General features: G+C 43.1%; 1 protein-coding gene across 1 annotated transcript; it reads right to left on the bottom strand.

Moving 5' to 3' along the window:
• Window positions 1–1,286: 1,286 nt before the first annotated feature.
• klhl8 (kelch-like family member 8) lies at window positions 1,287–25,510 on the bottom strand. Its single transcript, XM_029628631.2, has 10 exons — window positions 25,415–25,510; window positions 16,907–17,141; window positions 15,181–15,729; window positions 13,192–13,378; window positions 12,845–12,988; window positions 6,196–6,307; window positions 5,884–6,052; window positions 4,996–5,155; window positions 3,901–4,102; window positions 1,287–3,665 (listed from the first exon to the last, which is right to left on the bottom strand). The coding sequence occupies exons 2-10, from the start codon at window positions 17,117–17,119 to the stop codon at window positions 3,542–3,544; spliced, it is 1,860 nt and encodes a 619-aa protein (XP_029484491.1). The 5' UTR covers window positions 17,120–17,141; window positions 25,415–25,510; the 3' UTR covers window positions 1,287–3,541.
• Between the last annotated feature and the right edge of the window lie 1,758 nt (window positions 25,511–27,268).

Below are 27,268 nucleotides of genomic sequence, written 5' to 3' on the forward strand. Positions count from 1 at the left end.
TAATTACAATTTAGCAGATTAACACTGGAGTGATAAATGATCAGATGGTCATGTACAGGTAGAGATACTGGTGTGCAAAAGAGCTTAACCGACAAGGTAAAAAATCCCAGTTAATAACCGACTGTTCCCCGGTAGGCCGTCATTGTTAATAAGAATTTGTTCTTAACTGCCTAGTTAAGTAAAACATTGGTTGATGGCATAGTTGTTGGTGTTTATACACTGATTAAACAAAACATTAGGAACCCTAATATTGAGTTGCCCTCGGTTCAGTCTGTCATGGAAAGAGCGTGTCAGTGTAACATTTTCTCACATCCATGTCTTGAGTTGAATGAAATAATGGGCTGATTCATGATCAGGAGGTACATTTGACACAATGTCAATTTTGACATCTCAAAGTCCAAAATAGGTTTTATGATTCTCCTAAAACCCACATACTTTTAGTCTGTAAACATTATATCACCGAAACTGCCTTGAATGGTTACTTTTTAACTTTTTACCCAGACGCGCTTTAGCGTCGTTTAGCCTTGTTTACAAGTTCTAACACTGGAATGTGAGATGTAATCTACACCTCCATTACGATGATAGAAACCCTCGTTATTTAATTGAATGATTTTTCAATTTTAGCGTCATTATTTCTATATTTCTATCTTTCTCGTTCTGAACTTCTAACGCGAGTAGGACGTTATGTCTTCCGTGATCAAGAGCAGCTGCTCACCTATTTGACACCTTCTACATGGCCAAAGCATCAGCTATGCGGGTGTCCGGTTGTCGCTTTTGCTGATTAAATCGAGGCCTTGATTTATGTATGGTGAATTGGTGGAAGAGCAGAACCATCAGCACAACAATAAAAGCATAAAATCCTAATTTACATAAATAAAACGTAAAACGATTGAATCTGTACCTTCATCTGAATCTAAGTTATACTGTTCACTGATACACAGTGGTGTAAAATGTTCCTAATGGTCATACTTGAGTAAAAGTAGTAGACACCTTAATAGAAAATGATGCAAGTCACCCAGTAAAATTATACTTGAGTAAAGTCTAAAAGTATTTGGTTTTAAATATACTTAAGTATCAAGTCTTTGTAATTGCTAAAATAAACTTAAGCATCAAAAGTAAAAATCGTTTAAAAAAAGTAAAAAAGTAGTAAAGTATAGATACCCCCCAAAAAACTTAGTAGTACTCTCAAGTACTTTTACGCCACTGCTGATACAGACCATAAGAACATGTTAACTTCAATATGCAATCCAAAAGAGTTAAACAAATAATGACATACTGGAGCCATATCATGGATAATGACAGATTTATTATAGTAACATCAACAAAATGAAGATTTTAGCTGTATAAAATACAATGCAAAAGACACAGCATTCATCTGAACCAATAGCAACACATTTACAAAAGCATGAACTTACAATTTACATTCTATACGTTCTATATTACGGTTGGCAAGTCAGTACACACCCCTGGTGTACAGTATGACACACCAGAGGTATTACAGTTCTATTGTAGAATACAACAAACCAATGGTGCAACAATTCAATATGCATATAATGGAGTGTACAGAACATTAAGGACCATCAGAATAGCCTCAATTCTTCGGGGCGTGGACTCTACAAGGTGTCCAAAGCGTTCCGCAGGGATGCTGGCCCATGTTGACTCCAGTGCTTCTTAAAAGTTGTGTCAAGTTGGCTGGATGTCCTTTGGGTGATGGGCCATGCTTGATACACACGGGAAACTGTTGAGCATGAAAAACCCGGCAGCTTTGCAGTTCTTGACACTCAAACCGGTGCACCTGGTACCTACTACCATACCCCGTTCAAAGGCACATCCGGCTTGCCCCATTAAATATTTTGTCTTGTCCATTCACCCTCTGAATGGCACCCATACACAATCTATGTCTCAAAAATCTTTCTCTAACCTGTCTCCTACCCTTCATCTACACTGATTGAAGTGGATTTAACAAGTGACATCAATAAGGGATCATAGCTTTAACCTGGATTCACCTAGTCCATGTCATGGAAAGATCATGTTTTCCTAATGCATATCATCTCTTCAAACATGTGTATTTCTAAATCAAAGTATTGGGTCAATCTGTTAACCAACAACAGTCTTACAATCAAATCCAGAATTACCTGAAAGGCCTTGAATTGACCAGGAGGAGTCACAACAAAATAAGGTTGAGGAAAAATCTTCAAACACAAGGCCTCAAAAAAAAGAAAAAAAAGAGCAGACACTCACTGTCAAAACATGTTGAAAATAGCATAAACATTTCCATAGGACAAAATATAGTGAAACCCCTGACGACTCTAGGAAGATAGTGCACAACAACAAGTCCAAGACAAGACAGTAGAGAACAACACCAAAGATAAGCACTGATTTCATAAAAACTTCCTAATATAAAAATATAAAATCAGAATCATTTGGCAGATAGAGGATTCAGCTCTTCACACGTCTGAAAGCGCACTTGTTTACTGACACACCCAGCCATCTTTGAGTAGAACACAGAGAGTATGAGGGTTAGCATTCTGCTAAGACCCTAGACTGTCTGTCCTGAGAGTTATCACTAGTCCCCTCAGTCATCTCAAAACTGCACACGTTCAGCCTGGTAACAGAGATATCAACCTCTTATTGCTTCACAATTTAGTCCAACTCTGCCAAAGACCGCCAATGGATTAAACTATCTCAATTAGAATCAGTCTGAATGATTGTTCAAAACGCAAATACAGGCTACAGCTGGCTAATGCTAACACGAAAGCGGTTTCAGCATCACAGAGTCTACAGCGGATGGATCTGAATGAAAGCCCTGAAATCCTCTATGTCTATGTGTGAGTCAATAGAATGTCCGATTTTTTTTTTTTTTATCCCAAACACTGTTCTGTTCAGAGTCTTTACTTCACAGCTTTCCAGCCTCCAGATACTGTCCATACTTCACAGTGCTCTCTCTCATACTGTGTTATACGTGAGAGACTGCTGGGAACCCTAGGAAGATCTCTCAGTTCAGACAGTGATGATTGTGAAAGGTCTGACAGAGTATAAGGTACTTAAAAATATACAAGTTTATATGCAAGGCCTGTCTAATGAGACATCTAAAGCGCAACGATCAGTCAGCTATTTTCCTTCGATAAAGTTCCAAAGCAGTCAAAACGCAAAGAAAAGCTATAATTTTTTCAAAATACACCAATCACTGAATTGCATCTGCAAACGTCACAAAAAGAGAAAATATATGGATTGTTTGTAGATCAGTTCTCCACTGATAAGGTTCAGTCAGAGAAGTGTCTTCAGCTGAATAGTAACAATGCACACCACCTAACATAGTGAGACTGGTTACATTACAATCAGTGCTAAAGGGAAGTGCTGCTTCAAGGACAGCTGCTCCTAGTCAGTGTCCGGTGCAGTGTGATTGAGTGCTTGTGGCTGTGCGTGGGATGGGTGCTGTTCTGTGCACGTCTGATCTTTTGCAGTTTTTCCCGGGTCAGCCTGTGGTCAGACAGCGGTCAGCCTGTGGTCAGACAGCGGTCAGACAGCGGTCAGACAGCAGTCACATGCAGTCGACCACGTTGCTGGAGCCCTGGCCCACGTCTCTGACCTGACTGATGTGAGTGGAACAGACGGCCACTCCTGCTCCGGCCCGGCAGTGAGAGACAGACCCCACCAGCTCCCATCTGAGGAACACACCGTCAGACCAGGTGGTTATGTATTATGATAAAGTGTAACTCACCAGACCTAAAACTAAAAAAAAGATTAGACCCTCTTTAAGTAGAAAGCAGTTGCTCATCTGTGCTAGAGCCTTGACCTGGGTGAAATACTTTGGTGTGCTTTTTTAAAACTTACATAGTACAACCTCTTCCTTGAACCTGAACAGTAACCCTGCTCTCTCTCTCTCTCTCTGTGTCTCACCTGTTCATACGGGGGTCGAAGGCCTCCACAGTGTTAAGATAAATGTTTCCGTTGTGGCCACCGACTGCGAACACTCGACCCATGACCGTGGCCACGCCCACTCCGCCTCGGGGCGTGGTCAGCTCAGAGACGTAGTTCCAGCGACACAGACGGGGGTCCAAACGTTCCACGGAACTCAGCGGGGAGTTGTCATCAAAACCGCCTGACGGAAGATGGGGGGGGGTCAGTAACACCTCGGTGAAACCCTGACTAACGAACTATGAATGAGCAATTTCAGAGTTGAAGGCTTGTACACGTCGTGTCCCGAATAAAGTAAGTTGTGTACATACTGTAGGATAACGGCTCAATCAGTACAAGATGTTATATGAGTAGCATAACCCAGTCAGGGAAGCAGCAGGCAATAAAGATCCACTCCTCTGCCCAGCAAGGTCAATGCTTATGGTACATTTACATTACATTTAAGTCATTTAGCAGACGCTCTTATCCAGAGCGACTTACAAATTGGTGCATTCACCTTATGACAGACTGAGATAATCAGTAGCTTAACCTCCTCCACAAACACAGCCACGCTGACTCATTTCAACTAGGATCAGCTAAGAGTCCGGCCAGAGCTGCGAAACAGACTCTACAAATTCAGCCGATAACATCACCCCACCCTTATAGATCACTTTTAAATCAGTAACCAACTTGACAAAACGTGAACTTTTCTCTTTTCTGTCTCATGTTTACAAGCCAACCCCTTGTGTGTGAGAAGCATGTGACCCATGTTAAATAGCAGCCAGTAGAACAGGTGGTAAACACTGATAGGAAATACAACGTGACAGTGATATGTGGTTGTCTCACCTCGTTCAGTTGTTACTGTAAGTCAATCACGTCTTCTAAATCAGTGTTTCCCAAACCGGGTCCCCAAGGAGTGCACGTTTTGTGTTTGGCCTGCAGCACTACACAGCCGATTCAAATAATCAACTCAGCTTTGATGATTTGAATCAGCTGTGTAGTGCTGGAGCAAAAGCAGTAACGTGTGCCGCCCCAGTGGGAAACTCTGTTGTAAATGATTAGCGTGTCAATTCAGTAGTAACTGTGCTGTGTTCTTACCCACGACATAGAGGCAGCCGTTCAGCTCACTGACTCCGTTCCCTGCTCGTCTCTGGCCCATCTCCCTGACCTCTGTCCACTTGTTGAGGTGGGGGTCAAACCTCTCCACGCTGGACAGAGAGGCCACACCGTCGTTACCTCCCACAGCGTACACATGACTCTGACAGGACAGGACAGGAGGGGGGTTAAGACAAGTGATTCTCAGTGCTTGAAGTGGAGTGAATTAGGTGCTGCTACTCTTTTTGGAGTGTAGGAACTAAGCCGATATAAAAGAGGCTCAACAATTCAAGAAGAACAACATTTGAGGTGTGGTGGGACTTCAATCACACAAAGGGCACAGGGAATAAAATCTCTTTACTGAATGGTATACATGGTTGTAAAATAATCTTCTGTGAGGAGGGTAATGTCACCCGTTGAGTGTTAAAATTACGTTTCTTCATTCACAGCCATTAAACTCTTAACTGATTTAATGTCTACCAATAGAGTGCCCTTCTTTGAGATGCATTGGAAAACCTCCCTGGTCTTTGCGGGGGGTTTAAACCTCCCTGGTCCCAGTGAGATTCCCAGAGTGAGTCCATGCAACTTATTATGTGACTTGTTGAGCAAATGTTTACTCCTGAACCTATCTAGGCTTGCCATAACAAAGGGGTTGAATACTTATTGACTCAAGATTTTGAAAACTTTAAATGTTTTAATCAATTTGGAGAGAAAAAAATCTCAAAACATAAATCCACTTTGACATGGGTATTGTGTGCAGGCCTGTGACACATCTCAAATTCAGGCCATAACACAAGGAAATGTGGAAAAAGTCAAGGGGTGTGAATACTTTCAGAAGGCTCTGTATAATACCGTATGTTCAGTGCAACCATGCATCCATGCTGTGCTTACCCCTAAGGCCACAGAGCCCACCCCTCCTCTGGGTGTGTTCATGGACGCCACAGCAGTCCAGCGGTCGCTCTCGATATCGTATCTCTCCACGTCGTTGAAGCACGAGTTGTCATCTAGGCCTCCGATGGCGTAGATAGGACCTCCCAGAGCTGCCAGAGCTATGCCCCTTCTACACACACAGCATTGACAATAGGGCAGTATATCAGAGTGATTATAATTAGGGATCTTTATGGTCGGCTGAAAAACGACATTTCTAAAACAAAACTCTCATTAGAGAATTGCCCCCCTCCCCACCCCCCAGACATGACATACCTCTTAGTGTTCATGGAAGCCTTCATCATCCACTTGTTAGTGAGAGGATCAAACATCTCCATGTTGCCCAGGTGTTCACTACCATCATGCCCCCCTACTGCATACACTTTACCTGAGGACACCAGAGCAACGTTAGGACTACGAGACCATAGACAACTCACAACCTGACATATACTAAATATGGTCAACTCCACAACTTTGTTTTACAGTTTTAATTCTACACATTTTGCCATGGGTGCAGAGAGAAAAATGTGCAGTTTTAGAAGTAACTGTCCAGTGAAAATATCACTTTTAAAAAGTTATTCCGTTAGCTCATACCCAAATAATGTTGTGGACTCATTTTATACTTGTATTTGTGACCAAAGCATAAATTGGAGAAGAAAAAAAGAATGTCTCAAAAAATTCTTGCTATTTCCTCATTGAGGATGATGTCATATTCCTGAGGAGGATGAGCTGGCCAATCAGCAGTCTACTCGTACTCATATGTTTTGTTGTTGGTGTGTGCGTACCCTTGTTGTTGGGGTACGCACACACACACACACACACACACACACACACTTCAAAACACAGAAAAGCTTATTTTTAACATAATTAATTAACATTTTTTTGTCTGGTATCCGAGTGATTCAAGCAAATCAAAATCATATGGGGACACCATGCCATTTTGGGATTTGTTTTTATTCTCCCTGTCTAGTTATTATTCTGGTGGTTGTTAGTTCTCAAAGCTCATCTTATTTTCTTTTCTACATACTTTATATCTCGTTTTAGTCATTTAAGTTTACACTGAAAACGTTTTACCATCCTGGGAGAAAAAAAATCTCTATATTTTTTTAGTAGTGGCCACAATTTATGAATGAATATAGGGGAAACAATGCTGGAAGACAACGGAATTAATAATGGCAAATAAGTCTGGCTGCACAGTCGCTTGGCAAACATACTGTAAATTGAGAAATCATGTAACTAAACTGAACAAAAAGAAGAAACTGTGCTATGAAACAGAGAAATTATATAAAAAATTATAGTAAAAAGCTTTGGAGCACCTTAAAATGACATTTTAGGCATTTTAGGTGTCCATCATTCATTGAATCAGATGGCTCACTCATCACAAAACCCACTAATATTGCCAACTACTTCAATGATTTTTTTATTAGCAAGATTGGCTTCCGTAAAGTGAGTGTGGAAGAGGTGAAAAACGTATTGTTGTCTATAAACAATGACAAGTCACCTGGGTCTGACAACTTGGATGGAAAATTACTGAGGATGATAGCAGACAATATTACCACTCCTATTTGCTATCTCTTCAATCTAAGCCTACAGGAAACTCATTAGGCTACCCAAAAATAGCAAAGCACCCTTTACTGGCTCTAACAGCCGACCAAATCAGCCCGTTACAAACACTTAGTAAACTTTTGGAAAATAATTGTTAGACCAGATACAATGCTATTTCACAGAAGAAAAAATTAAATGCTACAGATTTTCTGCACGCTTATAGGGATGTGCATTCAACATGTACAGCACTTACACAAATAACTGATGATAGACAGAGAATTTGATAATAAAAACATTGTGGGAGCTGTTTTGTTAAGACTTCAGTGGAGCTTTTGAAATGATCGATCATAATCTGCCGCTTGAAAAACCTGTGTTATGACTTTACATCCCCTGCTATATTGTGGATTGAGAGTTACCTGTCTAACAGAACACATAGGGTGCTCTTTAAATGGAAGCCTCTCCAACATAATCCAGGTCGAGTCAGGCATTCCCCAGGGCAGTTGTCTAGGCCCCTTTTCAATCTTTACTAATGAACTGGCACTAAGTAATGCCAGTGTGTCTACGCATGCTGATGACTTAACACTATACACGTCAGCTTCCACAGCGACAGTAATTACTGTAACGCTTAACAAAGAGCTGCAGTCAGTTGCAGAATGGGTGGCAAGAAATAAGTTAGTCCTAAATATATTTCTAAAACTAAAAGCATTGCATTTTTGGGACAAATCATTCCCTAAACCTCAACTAAATCTTGTAATGAATAATGTGGAAATTGAACAAGTTGAGGAGACTAAACTGCTTGGAGTAACCCTGGATTGTAAACTATTATGGTTAAAACATATTGATACAACAGTAGCTAAGATGGGGAGAAGTCTGTCTGTAATAAAGTGCTGCTCTACCTTCTTAACAACACTATCAACAAGGCAGGTCCTACAGACCCTAGGTTTGTCACACCTGGACTGCTGTTCAGCAGCGTGGTCAGGTGCCACAAAGAGGGAATTAGTCAAATTAAAATAAGCCCTGAACAGGGCAGCACGTCTGACCCTTAAATGTACATGGAGAGCTAACATGAATGTCAATCTCTTCCATCTCAAAGTAGAGGATTGACTTCATCACTACTGTAAGAAGTATTGACACGTTGAATGCACCGAGCTGTCTGTTTAAACTACTAGCACACAGCCCAGACACCCATGCATACCCCACAAGACATGCCACAAAAGGTCTCTTCACAGCTACCAAGTTCAGAACAAACTATGGGAGGTGCACAGTAGTACATAGAGCCATGACTACACAGAGCTCTATTCCACATCAAGTAACTCAACCAAGCAGTAAAATCTGATAATTTTTTTAAAAACAGATAGAAATACACCTTATGGAACAGCGGGACTGAAGAGACAAATGCATTTACACATGATAATATACGCACTATACTAGGGCTGTCCACAACAAGGGCTGTCCCCAAACAAAAAAAATCTTTGTAGACCAATCTGTTCCAAACGATTGGTCGACATTTTAAAACGTGTATTTTTCCATATATAGGTGTTGAATAAAATCTAAATGTTTGAATAAAATCAACTATATGTAGGCTACCGAGCTTGTCTGATGTTTAAGCACCGTGATTAAAAAGGAAGACACACAAATGTCTCAAGAGGGAGCCAGAGATCAATATGGCCTTACAGATCAATATAGTCTAACCAGAAGAAGACAACCTGTTCCAGACCCTCCCCCCGTTGCTGCAGGCCTTCGTAGCAGCCATTACGCTCCTGAAGTTGCCGGTAATAGGCTACACCCGCGCGGTCGGCAACATTTTCCCATGTGGAGTGCCAAGTTATCCTACCATTTTTACTGATCCGAGTGCCCGTTATGATTTTCAATTGCACATTTTCATGGATCAGTTTCATTTAAATTTATAATAAAAAGTCTTCATATCTCAAAATTAAATGTTATGTGGTGAATCAAAATTATATGAAAATAATACAAATCAAAAGTAACTTTATTTACGTAAAAAATAGCCGACATAAAGCCATCAAAATAAAAACATTGCATCCTGCAGGTTGAAAATATCCAGAAAAAAATAAATATCCTAGAAATTACATTGGCTACACATGGCCTGTCTACAAGGAACTTGAAACATTGTATCAACTATTAACTTAGTCTGGCCCAGTGCCAGAAAACTTGCAACATTTCCTTCCCTCAGAGTTTCCTGCAAAAGTGATGTCCAGACAGACAGACACAGCTGTGGGCTATTTGCACAAGGGATAAGAAGTAATCAGGTAGGCCTATTTTTTATGACGTTTTCACCAAATCAGAGCATGACATTTTTTCCCCTTTCATGCCAAGTGGTTATCAATATGGAGAGAGCTGGAAAGATTTTAAAAATTTACAATATTTCCACAACATGGTTTTTACATCCATTGAGAAAGACGGACTTTGTTTACTTGCTGTTGGAGGTGAAGAAGAAATTACTTTGAGAAGCTCCACCGTGATGGTGAGTTAAGCCAATCAGAAACAGTATCAGATCCCCAAGTGGGCAGATGTATAAATCAGGTGATCTGTAAGCCTACATTTGAGCACAGGCCAGGTAGCCTAGGCCAGGTAGCCTGGGCCAGGTAGCCTGGGCCAGGTTCTATGCGTAATCAGGGGCGTGTCCTTACCCCACATTGACACGAGCACCACAAACAAAAGACAATGAATAAATTGACACCTTGTAAATGGAAGTGTATCCTAGGTTGTGAGCTCTGCAGGAAACGTGTCCAATCAGACAATGACAACGGTATGACTGTAATTACAACATACTGAATGCATTAACAGGAATTACCGTAACAAACATTGTAATTAGAAATGATAGTAATTAACAGTAAATGTACTACTGGTGATACTGGTGTGTCATCCCTGCGGCCTCCGCAATGGATTAGTCCACTCAGACAGGCCTCTACAATGGATTAGTCCACTCAGACAGGCCTCTACAATGGATTAGTCCACTCAGACAGGCCTCTACAATGGATTAGTCCACTCAGACAGGCCTCTACAATGGATTAGTCCACTCAGACAGGCCTCTACAATGGATTAGTCCACTCAGACAGGCCTCCGCAATGGATTAGTCCACTCAGACAGGCCTCTGCAATGGATTAGTCCACTCAGACAGGCCTCTGCAATGGATTAGTCCACTCAGACAGGCCTCTGCAATGGATTAGTCCACTCAGACAGGCCTCTGCAATGGATTAGTCCACTCAGACAGGCCTCTACAATGGATTAGTCCACTCAGACAGGCCTCCACAATGGATTAGTCCACTCAGACAGGCCTCTACAATGGATTAGTCCACTCAGACAGGCCTCCACAAAGGATTAGTCCACTCAGACAGGCCTCTACAATGGATTAGTCCACTCAGACAGGCGTGAATCAGACAGGCGTCTGCAATGGATTAGTCCACTCAGACAGGCCTCTACAATGGATTAGTCCACTCAGACAGGCGTGAATCAGACAGGCGTCTGCAATGGATTAGTCCACTCAGACAGGCCTCTACAATGGATTAGTCCACTCAGACAGGCGTGAATCAGACAGGCGTCTGCAATGGATTAGTCCACTCAGACAGGCCTCCACAAAGGATTAGTCCACTCAGACAGGCCTCTACAATGGATTAGTCCACTCAGACAGGCGTGAATCAGACAGGCGTCTTGTGTGACATAGATTTTAAAAAATATTTGCAACTACTCAATAAATAAAAAAAATTGGGTCGACCAACAGCATATCAACCAAACAATCAATCAGTGGACTAAACAGGTTCAGCCCTAACATGTACATGTTGTGGATATGTGGTAGTAGTGGCCTGAGGGTACAAGCTTGTGGTGTGTGAAAGGTATTGTAATGTTTTAAAAATGGTGTAATGGCCTTAATTTTGTTGGGCCCCAGGAAGAGTACTATAGCTGCTGCCTTGGCAGTAACAAATAGGGATCCATAATAAACCCCAGGAAGAGTAGCTGCTGCCTTGGCAGGAACAAATAGGGATCCATAATAAACCCCAGGAAGAGTAGCTGCTGCCTTGGCAGGAACAAATAGGGATCCATAATAAACCCCAGGAAGAGTAGCTGCTGCCTTGGCAGGAACAAATAGGGATCCATAATAAACCCCCAGGAAGAGTAGCTGCTGCCTTGGCAGGAACAAATGGGGATCCATAATAAACCCCAGGAAGAGTAGCTGCTGCCTTGGCAGGAACAAATGGGGATCCATAATAAACCCCAGGAAGAGTAGCTGCTGCCTTGGCAGGAACTAATGGGGATCCATAATAAACCCCCAGGTAGAGTAGCTGCTGCTTTGGCAGGAACTAATGGGGATCCATAATAAACCCCCAGGAAGAGTAGCTGCTGCCTTGGCAGGAACTAATGGGGATCCATAATAAATACAAATAATCTCAGACTCTGTGCTCTGACCATCCCTGAGAGATTCCACACAGCCCCCCTAACCACACGGTCCCCCCTAACCACACGGCCCCCCTAACCACACGGCCCTCCTAACCACACGGCCCCCCTAACCACACGGCCCCCTAACCACACGGCCCCCTAACCACACGGTCCCCTAACCACACGGTCCCCCTAACCACACGGCCCCCTAACCACACGGCCCCCTAACCACACGGCCCCCTAACCACACGGCCCTCCTAACCACACGGCCCTCCTAACCACACGGCCCCCCTAACCACACGGCCCTCCTAACCACACGGCCCTCCTAACCACACAGCCCTCCTAACCACACAGACGGACTTGCCTGGTTAAATAAACAAGAAACATAAAAGAGGTTCAGAGAGATGGCTGGCCCTGGACCAAGGTAAGATAGCTGTCAGATAAATGCACACATTCATTCAGGTTACAGACCATGTAACTAGGGAGTGCAACAATATCCATCGCCTAGTTATTGGGTTCGTAACATAAACATTTCTTATTGTTATGATTTTTTTATTTTTTATTTCACCTTTATTTAACTAGGCAAGTCAGTTAAGAACAAATACTTATTTTCAATGACGGCCTAGGAACAGCGGGTTAACTGCCTGTTCAGGGGCAGAACGACAGATTTGTACCTTGTCAGCTCTGGGATTTGAACTTGCAACCTTTCGGGGTACTAGTCCAATGCTCTAACCACTAGGCTACCCTGCCGTGCCATGGTGGAGTAGCCTAGATGGCTGCTCTCCCAACACACATCTATTCTCTATCCTTAATCTGCAAAGCACTCAGTGAGTACAGGGGGAAAACAGCACCTAAGACCAGTTTTGGAGTTCTGGCTCTCTATCCATTTTCTATTCCCCCCTTCCCTCCCCATCCTCCACCTCTCTCTCGCCCTCCCTCCATCTCTCACCCTCCCTCCATCTCTCACCCTCCCTCCATCTCTCACCTCCTACAGAGATGACTCCAACATGTCGTCTCCTACTGTTCATCTCAGGTCCAAAGAACCAGCTGTTCTTGCTGATGGAGTAACACTCGATGCTGCGGAACGGGTCACCAGAACCACCCCGCCCACCCACACAGAACAACACACCTGAAGACGAGGCAAAGGTCAGGGGTTAGAAGGTATGACTCAACACATGAATATCCACCCTGAGGAATCAATCAACGATTTAGGGTTTAGTTATTTGTCAGACTCGTAAATATATAAAATTAAAGATTTTTTTCCTTTATCATTGTTCTGCAATGTCCTCAACACTATCACATAGCTGATTGGACAAGCTGCCAGTCTGTTACCTGCAGTGTGTTTCCTAGGCGTTGTTCTGACTGAATACTCAAAGTCCGGGACCACCTTGTTGCTGAGGTGCAGGTGATAGTTCCTGGCCTCATCCAGCAGATCTCTGCAGCTCAGGTTCCCTCTGATCATCTCCTCTTTGGCCACCGTGGCCGTCAGGAAGTCTACTGGGAGCAAGGGGAGACGCACCTACAGGAGGTATGGATACACAGCACACAGTCAACACACGCTGCACACAGCCAACACACACTGCACTGCACACAGTCAACACACACTGCCCTGCACACAGTCAACACACACTGCCCTGCACACAGTCAACACACACTGCCCTGCACACAGTCAACACACACTGCCCTGCACACAGTCAACACACACTGCACTGCACACAGTCAACACACACTGCACACAGTCAACACACACTGCACTGCACACAGTCAACACACACTGCACTGCACACAGTCAACACACACTGCACTGCACACAGTCAACACACACTGCACTGCACACAGTCAACACACACTGCACTGCACACAGTCAACACACACTGCCCTGCACACAGTCAACACACACTGCGCTGCACACAGTCAACACAGCCTGCGCTGCACACAGCCAGCGCTGCACACAGCCTGCGCTGCACACAGCCAACACACACTGCGCTGCACACAGCCAACACATACTGCGCTGCACACAGCCTGCACTGCACACAGCCAACACACACTGCGCTGCACACAGCCAACACATACTGCGCTGCACACAGCCTGCGCTGCACACAGCCAACACATACTGCGCTGCACACAGCCTGCGCTGCACACAGCCAACACATACTGCGCTGCACACAGCCTGCGCTGCACACAGCCTGCCCTGCACACAGCCTGCACACACTGCGCTGCACACAGTCAACACAGTACACAGGGGGTCATAAACGTTAACACAGAAGCATCTGTCCTGCAGGGCAGCCGGACAGAAACAGTGTCAAACACTACACACACACACACACACACACACACACAGTGTCAAACACTATACACACACACACAGTGTCAAACACTACACACACACACACACAGTTTTCAAACACTACACACACACACACACAGTGTCCAAACACTACACACACACACAGTGTCAAACACTATACACACACACAGTGTCAAACACTATACACACACAGTGTCAAACACTACACACACACACACACACACACAGTTTTCAAACACTACACACACACACACACACACACACACAGTTTTCAAACACTACACACACACACACACAGTGTCAAACACTACACACACACACACAGTTTTCAAACACTACACACACACACACACACACACAGTTTTCAAACACTACACACACACACACACACAGTGTCAAACACTACACACACACACACAGTGTCAAACACTACACACACACACACACACACACACAGTCAAACACTACACACACACACACACAGTGTCAAACACTACACACACACACACAGTGTCAAACACTACACACACACACACAGTGTCAAACACTACACACACACACACACAGTGTCAAACACTACACACACACACACACACAGTGTCAAACACTACACACACACACACACACACAGTGTCAAACACTACACACACACACACAGTGTCAAACACTACACACACACACAGTGTCAAACACTACACACACACACAGTGTCAAACACTACACACACCTACAACTAAGTATTGATGAGGAAAATGTTCCACAAACACAACATACTACACACAGCACCTACAAGCATAAATTAAAAATAAAACAAAATACCAAAGCTCCCCAACCAGCCCAAGACGTGTGACTAAGGCTGCGTTTACACAGGCAGTTCGATGGTCTTCACTACATGGTCTTATGACCAATCAGATGTGTAAAAATCTAATGCAATTGGACAAAAGACCCACTAGTGGAGAAAAAATAAATAATAGAATTGGGCTGCCTGTGAAAACGCAGTCTTTCAGACCTACCTGAGTCATGATCTGCTGCAGCCAGGCCTCGTGGTGTTGAGGGTTATTCTTCAACCACTTGACAGCAGCGGTGTACACCTGAGTCTCAGAGTGAATGTTCAGATCACTGGAGGACAACAGGGTTCTCAGGTGAGGAGGCGACACGCACGGGAAGTCCTCACAGTCCACCACTTCCCGGAAGTGCTCGCAAGCGTAGCGATCTGCCATGTCCATCAGGTCGACGCGGTTGTGGCTCTCGGCAAAGGTGCGGACAGCCAGGCAGTTGGAGGGGTGGAAGTGGGCCTTCATGTACTCACAGCAGGCTCTGGCTACCAACTCTACCTGCAGTATACAGGCTGCGTAGAGGAGGGGCTGTACGTTGTCCACTGTCAGGGTCAGACGGGAGGAGTAGGCGAAACGCACCAGGTCGTGGATGGCGTCGCCGTCAAAGTCCTTGATCTCAATCAGGTCCTGTTTGGCCTCGGACATCTCGGACAGGAACATGGCCCTGAAGTAAGGGATGACACAAGCCAGCACCAGCTTGTGGCATGGTATCAGCCTGCTGCCAACCTGAACACAGGGAGAGAAAAGGAGAGAGAGAGAGGTAATGCAAGCTCACACGTTATTCATTCCCTGAACTATTCAGTCCATAAAAGGTTTTGTTGGTTAATTTGTGTCTTCAAAAAAAAAAAAATTATAGGCTTAACTGGTTCCCGCCAAACTTCACAAAAACAGACATAAGTTTTTGCCTTGGAGACAAATAGAATTAGGAATTAGAATACCAGAATGGACATGAACCTTCTTATGATGGGATAAAGGGCAGCCATTTTGGTCAGGGAGTTGGTCAACCATGGTTTGCCAGCGCTTTGATAAGATAGTGTAAAATAATGAATTTTGAATCATTTTTCTGCCCAGTATGTTTGTTAGCCAGACAGTTTTAGAGGAATGATCCCCAAAATTATTACAATTAAAATGCCAATATTCCATTCAAGAAAATGCAGTCGATCCACTGTCATACACTGGCTGATATCAGTTGATGATAGGACTTAGACAGCTGTAAATGCAAGTACTACGAATATTTTATCATAATAGTACTCACAGCTTTACAAGAAAACTAAAAAAGTAGACATTTACATATTTTACAGGCTATAAACCCAAATAAACTGGTATTTATAATTATGACTATTTTAAGTTGACAATAATTATTACACAATTTATGATATCACATGCCTTACTTTTATTTTCCTGCATAAATCAAATCAGGATTAAGCCTCTACTGCCATTGGCTACGTGCCGCTGGGTCAGCAGGTAGCCTAGTGGTTAGAGCATTGGGCCAGTAACCGAAAGCTGGATCGAATGCCCGGGCTGACAAGGTACAAATCTGTCGTTCTGCCCCTGAACAAGGCAGTTAACCCACTGTTCCTAGGCCGTAATTGAAAATAAGAATTTGCTCTTAACTTACTTGCCTAGTTAAATAATGGTAAAATAAAAATGTTTTAATACAAATTCTAATTAGACTGGTTTGGATTTCTCTCTGACCAATATGGCTACAATTTTCATTCCATTCTGGAACTGAGTGTTAATGACAGCTCAGCCTCTCTAGTAATTTAATAGCATCTCTATGCTTTACCCATTGTTTGGCATACCCATTTCACAAATAGCTAGTAGCCAAAGAGCTAGTGACAGAGCATTGTGAACACTATAAAACCCCACTCTGTCCGTCCCTCACGTCTATGTCCAGACCTACCTTCAGTGTGACATCACAGAGCTCCCCCACTTCGTAGAACTGCCTCAGGGAGTCGTGGAAGTCCTTCCATGCCTCATAGGCTTCAAAGACAAAGGATCCGTCAGGCTCAGAGTCTCCATCGGGCCTGGCGGTGGTGGTGCTCTGACGGTTCTCCTTCTTCTGCTTGAGCTTATGCTGCTTGGCATGCTCCGGCACCATGTCGCCTGGAGCCATCACAGTCTACAGGGAGTCAGACCTGGGAGGAGAGAGAGAGAGGGGCAAGATGAAGGGGAGAAAATTCAGAGAGCTTGTTAGAAGGAAAGGGGGAGGGGGGGGTTAGCCTTGTCCTGTACATTTATAGCCAACCAAATGTTCCCAGTCAGTGGAAAAAGAGGTCAAGCTAATTCTCACAAGAGGCTAAATGTATGATGACACGGTTGGGAGTAGAGAGCTGTAGAAGCCATTGAGCTCTCTCTCTCTCTCTGCACAGCCTATAAAACAGAGCATCGCTAAGCACATTTCCACCCACATTCGACAGATTATGTGGCTTCTCTGGTGAGCTTTCTGCTGCTGAATAGACTCCCTGAGACAATGTGGCCATAGGCTCCAACGCCCCCTCGTCACTACTCTTAAGGACAGAAGACATCTATTGTAGGGGTGTAGTAACATTCACGATTACACAACGGTTCACCATCAGCAATATTTTTTTTGTAGTTCACTGTATAAAAAGGTAATATTTAGATAATACAGGGTAAAGTGATATTTTCATAATGAGGAATCACTTTTTGCGAGGTTCACTGCATGGCCAAACACTGGAGGACAAAATGAGCTGACTAAAAGCTTGGTCAAAACCATTTGATTTTGAGATGGGGGTGAAATCCAAAGTTGTACTATATATTCATTGGCTCTGCCATAGCTCATTTGGAAATAATAAGTATTGATACACTACTAGCTGAAACACTTAATCTGTTAAAAAAAATCACAAGTTAATGAGTGGGTGATAGTGATTTCAGAACCAGTGGAGGGGGACAAAAAAAATGAATCTGGTGGTAGATGCCTAGTCTCCATTATGGCTCTAATCTGATAGTGGGGTGGTAGATGCCTAGTCTCCATTATGGCTCTAATCTGGTAGTGGGGTGGTAGATGTCTAGTCTTCTGTATGGCTATAATCTGATAGTGGTAGTGGGGTGGTAGATGCCTAGTCTCCTTTATGGCTATAATCTGATAGTGATAGTGGGGTGGTAGATGCCTAGTCTCCATTATGGCTCTAATCTGATAGTGGGGTGGTAGATGCCTAGTCTCCATTATGGCTCTAATCTGATAGTGGGGTGGTAGATGCCTAGTCTCCATTATGGCTTTAATCTGGTAGTGGGGTGGTAGATGTCTAGTCTTCTGTATGGCTATAATCTGATAGTGGTAGTGGGGTGGTAGATGCCTAGTCTCCTTTATGGCTATAATCTGATAGTGATAGTGGGGTGGTAGATGCCTAGTCTCCATTATGGCTCTAATCTGATAGTGGGGTGGTAGATGCCTAGTCTCCATTATGGCTCTAATCTGATAGTGGGGTGGTAGATGCCTAGTCTCCTTTATGGCTATAATCTGATAGTGGGGTGGTAGATGCCTAGTCTCCATTATGGCTCTAATCTGATTGTGAGGTGGTAGATGCCTAGTCTCCATTATGGCTCTAATCTGATAGTGGGGTGGTAGATGCCTAGTCTCCATTATGGCTCTAATCTGATAGTGGGGTGGTAGATGCCTAGTCTCCATTATGGCTCTAATCTGATAGTGGGGTGGTAGATGCCTAGTCTCCATTATGGCTCTAATCTGATAGTGGGGTGGTAGATGCCTAGTCTCCATTATGGCTCTAATCTGATAGTGGTAGTGGGGTGGTAGATGTCTAGTCTCCTTTATGGCTCTAATCTGATAGTGGTAGTGGGGTGGTAGATGTCTAGTCTCCTATATGGCTCAGATCAGGTACCATAGTACCATTAGAGCCATAGTATACACTTTAGACATGCATCATTCACACAAACACCCAGCTCAGACGGGCCCAGCTCAGACGGGGCCCAGCTCAGACGGGCCCAGCTCAGAGAGGCCCAGCTCAGAGAGGCCCAGCTCAGAGAGGCCCAGCTCAGACGGGCCCAGTTCAGACGGGCCCAGCTCAGAGAGGCCCAGTTATTGAACGCCATCAGCAGCAGATTTAGAATGGAACATGAATGTTGATGCAACAAATGTTTAGTGTATTTTGTTCACTAATTAAACCAAACCTAATTGTTTCAAACCAAAACGTTGCATTCCTGTATAGTATCAGAACCCATGCATCTACACTGAGCAAAAATATAAACACAACATGTAAAGTGTTGGTCCCGTGTTTCATGAGCTGAAAAAATGTTCCAAACATCAGATTATTTCTCAAAAATGTTGTGCACAAATTTGTTTACATCCCCTGTTAGTGAGCATTTCTCCTCCAAATGGTGATCACACCAGATATTGACTGGTTTTCTGATCCACGCCCCTACTTTCATTTTTATTCCATTTTTTTTTTTACGGCATATCTACAGATGCATATCTGTATTCCCAGTCATGTGAAATCCATAGACTAGGGCCTAATAGATTTATTTAAATTGACTGATTTCCTTATATGAACAGTAACTCAGTAAAAACGTTTAAATTGTTGCCTTTATATTTTTGTTCAGTATAGATACGTATTGAATCGTCTTGAAAGACAATATGGAAGAATACAGAGCAGTCTTTCCCTCCGCAAGGCAATGAAACAAACAAAATGTCAGTATAGAGAAAGTGGAGTCGCAATTCAACGGCCCAGACACGAGACGTACGTGGTAGAGTCTACAAACAACCACGGACTACAAAAGGAAAACCAGCCACGTCGCAGACAGCGACGTCCTTCTTCCAGACAATCTAAACACCTTCTTTGCCCGCTTTGAGGATAATACAGTGCCACCGATGCGGCCTGCTACCAAGGACCGTGGGCTCTCCTTCTCCGATAGCCGACATGAGTACGCCATTTAAACGTATTAACCCTCGCAAGACTGCCGGCCCAGACAGCATACCTAGCTGTGTCCTGGGGCCCCACAAGGGTGAATGCTCAGCCCCCTCCTGTACTCCCTGTTCACCCATGACTTTGTGGCCATGCACGCCTCCAACTCGATCATCAAGTTTGTGACATTGGGTGCTGTAGGTGTCCTGGAGGGCAGGTAGTTTGCCCCCGGTGATGCGTTGTGCAGACCGCACCACCCTCTGAAGAGCAATGCGGTTGAGGGCGGTGCAGTCTTTTATTGATTTTATATATCAACATTCCAACCTCATTTAGCATGATCTATTCAATTATGGCATAATTCTACAGTTTGTATTAATTTGTATTTTGAAGGCTAACCGCAAAGTCCACTATTGTGGCTAATCCTTATGGTGGCTAGCTTCAGATAGATGGGTCATACCACCATTAATCAAATAAGAACTGTCCTATAAATGAGGGTTATTTTAGATGACAACTAGCGCTATATAGCTAGCTAACTATAGCTACTGGAACAGATGTCATTTGCTGTGTTTTGGGGAAGAACATTGTTAGCATCCATGAGCTAGCTTTTTTTTATGACCAGCACTGTAGGTCCTCGAGACAACTTTACCAGCATCATAGCATACGTATCGATTAATCACTGTGTTATGAAATACGAGTGATAGTGTAATCCATGTTTAATAACTGCGTAAAAAATGTATGAAAGCGTTAAATTATTATGTGACGTGCAGTCATATTCAGTTCCTGATTGGTCAACAAGCTTATTTAACACGTCAAATAGTGTTATTTGACGTCTCTTTTTTGACAAGACCCAAACGGCGTTCCATAGAAATTCTGGTTGAGAATGAAACGACTGAACAATGAAACAGCACAGCAAGTAAGTGAAAGAAATAGGTTTTGATGATGTTTTACTGGTAATGGGGACATATGTAAATGCCAACTAAATACCTTTTTGGTCAGTGTGGTGTGTGTGTGTGTATCCTTTATTTAACTAGGCAAGTCAGTTCAGAAACATATTCTTATTTACAATGACGGCCTACCCCCGGCAAAAACCCGGACGACGCTGGGCCAATTGTGCACCACCCTATGGGACTCCCAATAACGGCCGGATGTGATACAGCCTGGATTCGAACCAGGGACTGTAGTGACACATCTTGCACTGAGATGCAGTGCCTTAGACCGCTGCGTCAACTATTTAACTGTACGAGAATGTTTAAAAGGCCGCAAAAAAATTAAATAATCGGTTATCGGTATCTGGTTTTTTGGCAAGGAAAATATTGGATATCGGTATACTAATATATAGTATTGCGGCCTGGTATACTAATATATAGTATTAGAGCAATTAGTGCCTGTAGCAGGGTTTATGGACAACAGGCATGTAGAAGGTGCTACAATGTAGCCAATGTTGACATTCTAAATAACATGCTAGACAACCAACAATATAAATTACACTTGGCTAACTTAGGGACAATAGCTATGCTAACCAGTATTTGGAAACTAGCTAACTAGCAATCTGTTCCATGCTTATGTTTTCAACCAAATAAGTGACAAGCTAGCTGATGAGAGTTTTCATCTGTATTCATCTGTCTACATACCACCACAGACCGATGCAGGCACTAAAACTGCACTCAATGAGCTGTATACCCCCATAGGCAAACAGGAAAACGCTCATCCAGAGGTGGCGCTCCTAGTGGCCAGGGACTTTAATGCAGGGAAACAAATCAGTTTTACCTCATTTCTATCAGCATGTTAAATTTGCAACCAGAGGGAAACAAATTCTAGACCACCTTAACTCCACACAGAGACGGGTACAAAGCTCTCTCTCACCCTCCATTTGGCAAATCTGACCATAATTAGATCCTCCTGACTCCTACTTACAAGCTAAAAATTAAAGCAGGAAGCACAAGTGAATCGGTCTATAAAAAAGTGGTCAGATGAAGCAGACGGCCTACCCCCGGCAAAAACCCGGACGACGCTGGGCCAATTGTGCACCACCCTATGGGACTCCCAATAACGGCCGGATGTGATACAGCTTTGTCAAACTACAGGACTGTTTTGCTAGCACAGACTGGAATATGTTCTAGGATTCTTCCGATGGCATTGAGGAGTACACGCTTTGACGCTTTGCCTGTTTGATGGTTCGTCTGACGCCATAGTGGGATTTCTTATAAGCTTCTGGGTCCCGCTCCTTGAAAGCGGCAGCTCTACCTTTTAGCTCAGTGCAGATGTTGCCTGTAATCCATGGCTTCTGTTTGGGGTATGTACGTACTAGAGGTCGACCGAGTATTCGGCATGGCTGATTGTTATGAAAACTTGAGGAGTCTGCGTGGCAGGCTGACCACCTGTTACGCAACTGCAGCAAGGAGCCAAGTTAAGTTGCTAGCTAGCATAAAACTTATCTTATAAAAAAACAATCAATCTTAACATAATCAGTAGTAAACTACACATGGTTGATGATATTACTAGCTTGTCCTGCGTTGCATATAATCCATTTCGGTGCCTGTTAATTTATCATCGAATCACAGCCTACTTCGCCAAACGGGTGGTGATTTAACCGGCGCTTTCGCGAAAGAAAAAAACACTTATTGCACCAATGTACCTAACCATAGGCATTGATGTTTTTCTTAAAATCAAAACACAAGTATATATTTTTTAAACCTGCATATTTCGTTAAAAGAAATTCATGTTAGCAGGCAATATTAACTAGGGAAATTGTGTCACTTCTCTTGCGTTCTGTGCAAGCAGAGTCAGGGTATATGCAGCAGTTTGGGCCACCTGGCTCATTGCGAATTGTGCGAAGACCATTTCTTCCTAACAAAGACCATAAATAATTTGCCAGAATATTACATAATTATGACATAACATTGAAGGTTGTGCATTGTAACAGCAATATTTAGACTTATGGATGCCACCCTTTTGATAAAATACGGAACGGTTCCGTATTTCACTAAAATAAATGTTTTGTTTTTCGAAATGATAGTTTCCGAGTTTGACCATATTAATGACCTAAGGCTCCTATTTCTGTGTTTATTATATTATAATTAAGTCTATGATTTGATAGAGCAGTCTGACTGAGCGGTGGTAGGCAGTAGCAGGCTCATAAGCACTCATTCAAACAGCACTTTCGTGTGTTTTGCCAGCAGCTCTTCGCTGTGCTTCAGGCATTGCGCTGTTTATGACTTCAAGCCTAACAACTCCCGAGATTAGGGTGGCAATACTATAGTGCCTATAAGAACATCCAATAGTCAAAGGTATATGAAATACAAATGGTATAGAGAGAAATAGTCCTATAATTCCTACAATAACTACAACCTAAAACTTCTTAACTGGGAATATTGAAGATTCATGTTAATAGCTTTCATATGTTCTCATGTTCTGAGCAAGGAACTTAAACGTTAGCTTTTTTACATGGCACATATTGCACTTTTACTTTCTTCTCCAACACTTTGTTTTTGCATTATTTAAACCAAATTGAACATGTTTCATTCTTTATTTGAGGCTAAACTGATTTTATTGATGTATTATATTAAGTTAAAATAAGTGTTCATTCAGTATTGTTGTAATTGGCATTATTACAAATAAATAAATAAAAATTGGCAGATTAATCGGTATCAGCTTTTTTGGTCCTCCAATAAATCGGTATCGGCGTTGAAAAATCATAATCAGTTGACCTCTAGTTTCAAGCAGACGACCATAGTCCCTGTGCCCAAGAACACGAAGGTAACCTGCCTAAATGACTACCGACCCGTAGCACTCGCGTCTGTAGCCATGAAATGCTTTGAAAGGCTGGTCATGGCTCACATCAAAACCATTATCCCAGAAACCCTAGACCCACTCCAATTTGCATACCGCACCAACAGCTCCACAGATGACGCAATCTCTATTGCACTCCACACTGCCCTTTCTCACCTGGACAAAGGGAACACCTAAGTGAGAATGCTATTCATTGACTACAGCTCAGCGTACAACACTATAGCGCCCTCAATGCTCATCACTAAGCTAAGGATCCTGGGACTAAACACCTCCCTCTGCAACTGGATCCTGGACTTCCTGACGGGCCGCCCCCCAGGCAGTAAGGGTAGGTAACAACACATTCGCCACGCTGATCCTCAACACGGGGGCCCCTCAGGGTTGCGTGCTCATAGTCCTCCTGTACTCCCTGTTCACTCATGACTGCACAGCCAGGCACAACTCCAAAACCATCATTAATTCTGCTGATGACAACAGTGGTAGGCCTGAATCTCTGACAACAATGAGACAGCCTATAGGGAGGTCGTCAGAGACCTGACCATGTGGTGCAAGGACAACAACCTCTAACTCAAAGTGATGAAGACAAAGGAGATGATTGTGGACTACAGGAAAAGGAGGACCGAGCATGTCCCCATTCTGATCGACGAGGCTGTAGTGGAGCAGGTTAAGAGCTTCAACTTCCTTGGCGTCCACATCACCAACAAACAAACATGGTCCAAGCACGTCATGAAGAGGGCACAACACAACCTACTCCCCCTCGGGAGTCTGAAAAGATTTGGCATGGGTCCTCAAAGGTTTTACAGCTGCACCATCGAGCATCCTGACGGGTTGCATCACTGCCTGGTATGGCAACTGCTCAGCCTCCAACCGCAAGGCACTACAGAGGGTTGCGGTGTCAGAGGAAGGCGCTAAAAATTGTCAAAGACTCCAGCCACCCTCGTCATAAACTGTTCTCTCTGCTACCGCACAGCAAGCAGTACCAGAGCGCCAATTCTAGGTCCAATAGGCTTCTAATCAGCTTCTACCCCCCAAGCCACTCCTGGACAGCTAATCAAATAGCTACTGAGACTATTTGCATTGCCGCCCACCCCTACGCTGCTGCTACGCTCTGTTATGATCTATGCGTAGTCACTTTAAGAACTCTACACCTACATGTACATATTACCTCGACACCGGTACCCCCTGAATATAGCCGCACTATTGTTATTTACTGCTGCTCTTTAATTATTTGTTATTCTTATCTCTTACTTTTTTTGTATTTTCTTAAAACTGCATTGTTGGTTAAGGGTTTGTAAATACGCATTTCACTGTAACGTCTATACGGGTTATATATTCGGCTCATGTGACAAATACAATTTGATGTATGGTTGTTATGCTAACTCACTTGCTAATGACTGTTAGCTGGGTAAATAGCTAGCTAGAGCTAGCGGTATTCATAAGTATCTCATATCTTTGCGATACTATAACTTAGAGTATAAGTGTCGGTAGGAGTATGAACAATCATAAGTAATAGCTTTACTGGTGTAGTTATATGTTTTGCTAGTTAAACAAGCAATCTGTTCAAATTCATTGGTTAGCAAGAAGCTAACGAACGTTAACAAGCTAAGCTGAAAATTAGCTACTAACGTTACTCATGAACTCATGCAAGATGTTGGAGGAAATGAATTACTGTTACCCTCGCTGTACATTTACTACATGGAACACGTTGAGCCAATCTACATGAGACACATTTATTTTTCTGTTACCTCATATTGTAAAAATCCAATCCCACTTTCATTTACAGGCACAGAAATGAAACCATTCGACTCGCTCTGGACGATATGGTGCGTGCGCAGACATGTATTCGGGACGTTTCTTGATATCAGGAAATAACCATTGGTGCCTGCCATTGGTCAGTTCCGGTGTTATGCGACTAATGTTCTCTCGACACTGATTATTTGTTTTTATTTCATCTTTATTTAACCAGGTAGGCCAGTTGAGAACAAGTTCTCATTTTCAACTGTGACCTGGCCAAGATAAAGCAAAGCAGTTCGACACAAACAACACAAAGTTACACATGGAATAAACAAACATACAGTCAATGATACAATAGAAAAAAATAGTATATCTACAGTTTACATAGCAAGTTAGGATAACTAACAAAAAAAAGTTAGGATAACTATCGTGGTTAGGAGAATAGGGTTAAGGTTAGGCGTAGCTACAGTTTTCCCCGAGCGAAAGAAACGGCCACGGACTAATGGTGAGTATCAATGGGTGTAAATTCATATCAAGAAACGCCGATAACAGAAAACGACCCTAATTGCGGTCTGCAATTACACACTTCTCGCTCTGGCACAGATGGTGCAATTTCTTCTTCTTTGTCTTTTATATTATAATGGCGGTCCGCAAACAAACGGTTCAGGTGCATGCCCCCACCTACTGTGCTGGATTGTGCGATCATTATGGTTTGCCAAATTCTGTACTGCACATTTTGTATATATACATATATATAATAACAAATAAACAAATACCTCCCTACTAACTTCTAACAAACCCTCCCATATCCCCAAACACTCTACCAGTGTGAGTGGAGGAAGCCAGCTGTGCCCAACCAGGTTCAGTCATTGGAGGACTTGTACCGGGATAGACAGTAAAAGGCCCTGTACCTAGAGCCCGCAGAGTAGGATCTTCAGTGGCTAAGGAACCATCTCCCGGGCAGAGTCAGTGGAATGACATACCTCCTTGAACCTGAGCCAGGACAACTGATACCATCCCTGTCTGTTCCAGTGGAGGTCTATATTTAATCCCTTATCATTTCTATATGAAGGAGGTGAAATCTATTTTATTTAATGGTGTCAGAATGTACTGCTGTATTAAATCAATTCAGAACTAACTTGTTGACATGTTCTATTGCAGATTCAAAACCAGATACATCCTGCAATAAATGGATCTGTATTCATCAACGAATAAGCATATTTATTTGAAAAGAATGCACCTAGTCACCCATCAATCACCTGAACTCCAACAATCACATTGTTTTAAATCAATCCAAATAGTAAACAATGAATACATAACATATAACCATCTGACTCTAAGTAAAGATTAAATTATTTATTAATCAATGCCACAAACCTGGGACATCGAAGAGCACCATATGAACTGTTATTACTATCAGAGAGAGCACAGAATCTCCGCTTTCAATTTTAGGAATTAGAACAGCACAAATAACACAAAAAGTCAAACAGCATATTGTGCTTTTTGGTGGGTGAGTTACAAACTGAGAAACAACTGGATGTGTCAGGTAGGTTCAATATAAAATACTAGGTCAACTCCAACAGAATGAGAAACACACTTAACGGACTCAGAACAAGGAAGCTATGCCTAAATGCAGCTATAGCAACCGTTCTTGTCATGTTGCTGCTGTCTGTAGTGAGCAGCACATTTAACACTGCATTCAGGACAGTTGTGAGCAACATATTTAACACAGCATTCAGGTCAACAGGTGCCTTCAGGTATTTGGAAATTGCTCCCAGGGATGAACCAGACTTGTGGAGGTCTACAATGTTCTTTCTGAGGTCTTGGCTGATTTCTTTAGATTTTTCCATGATGTTTATTTATTA

Source organism: Oncorhynchus nerka, linkage group LG22 (genome assembly GCF_034236695.1).
Source record: "Oncorhynchus nerka isolate Pitt River linkage group LG22, Oner_Uvic_2.0, whole genome shotgun sequence".
Classification (NCBI taxonomy): domain Eukaryota; kingdom Metazoa; phylum Chordata; class Actinopteri; order Salmoniformes; family Salmonidae; genus Oncorhynchus; species Oncorhynchus nerka.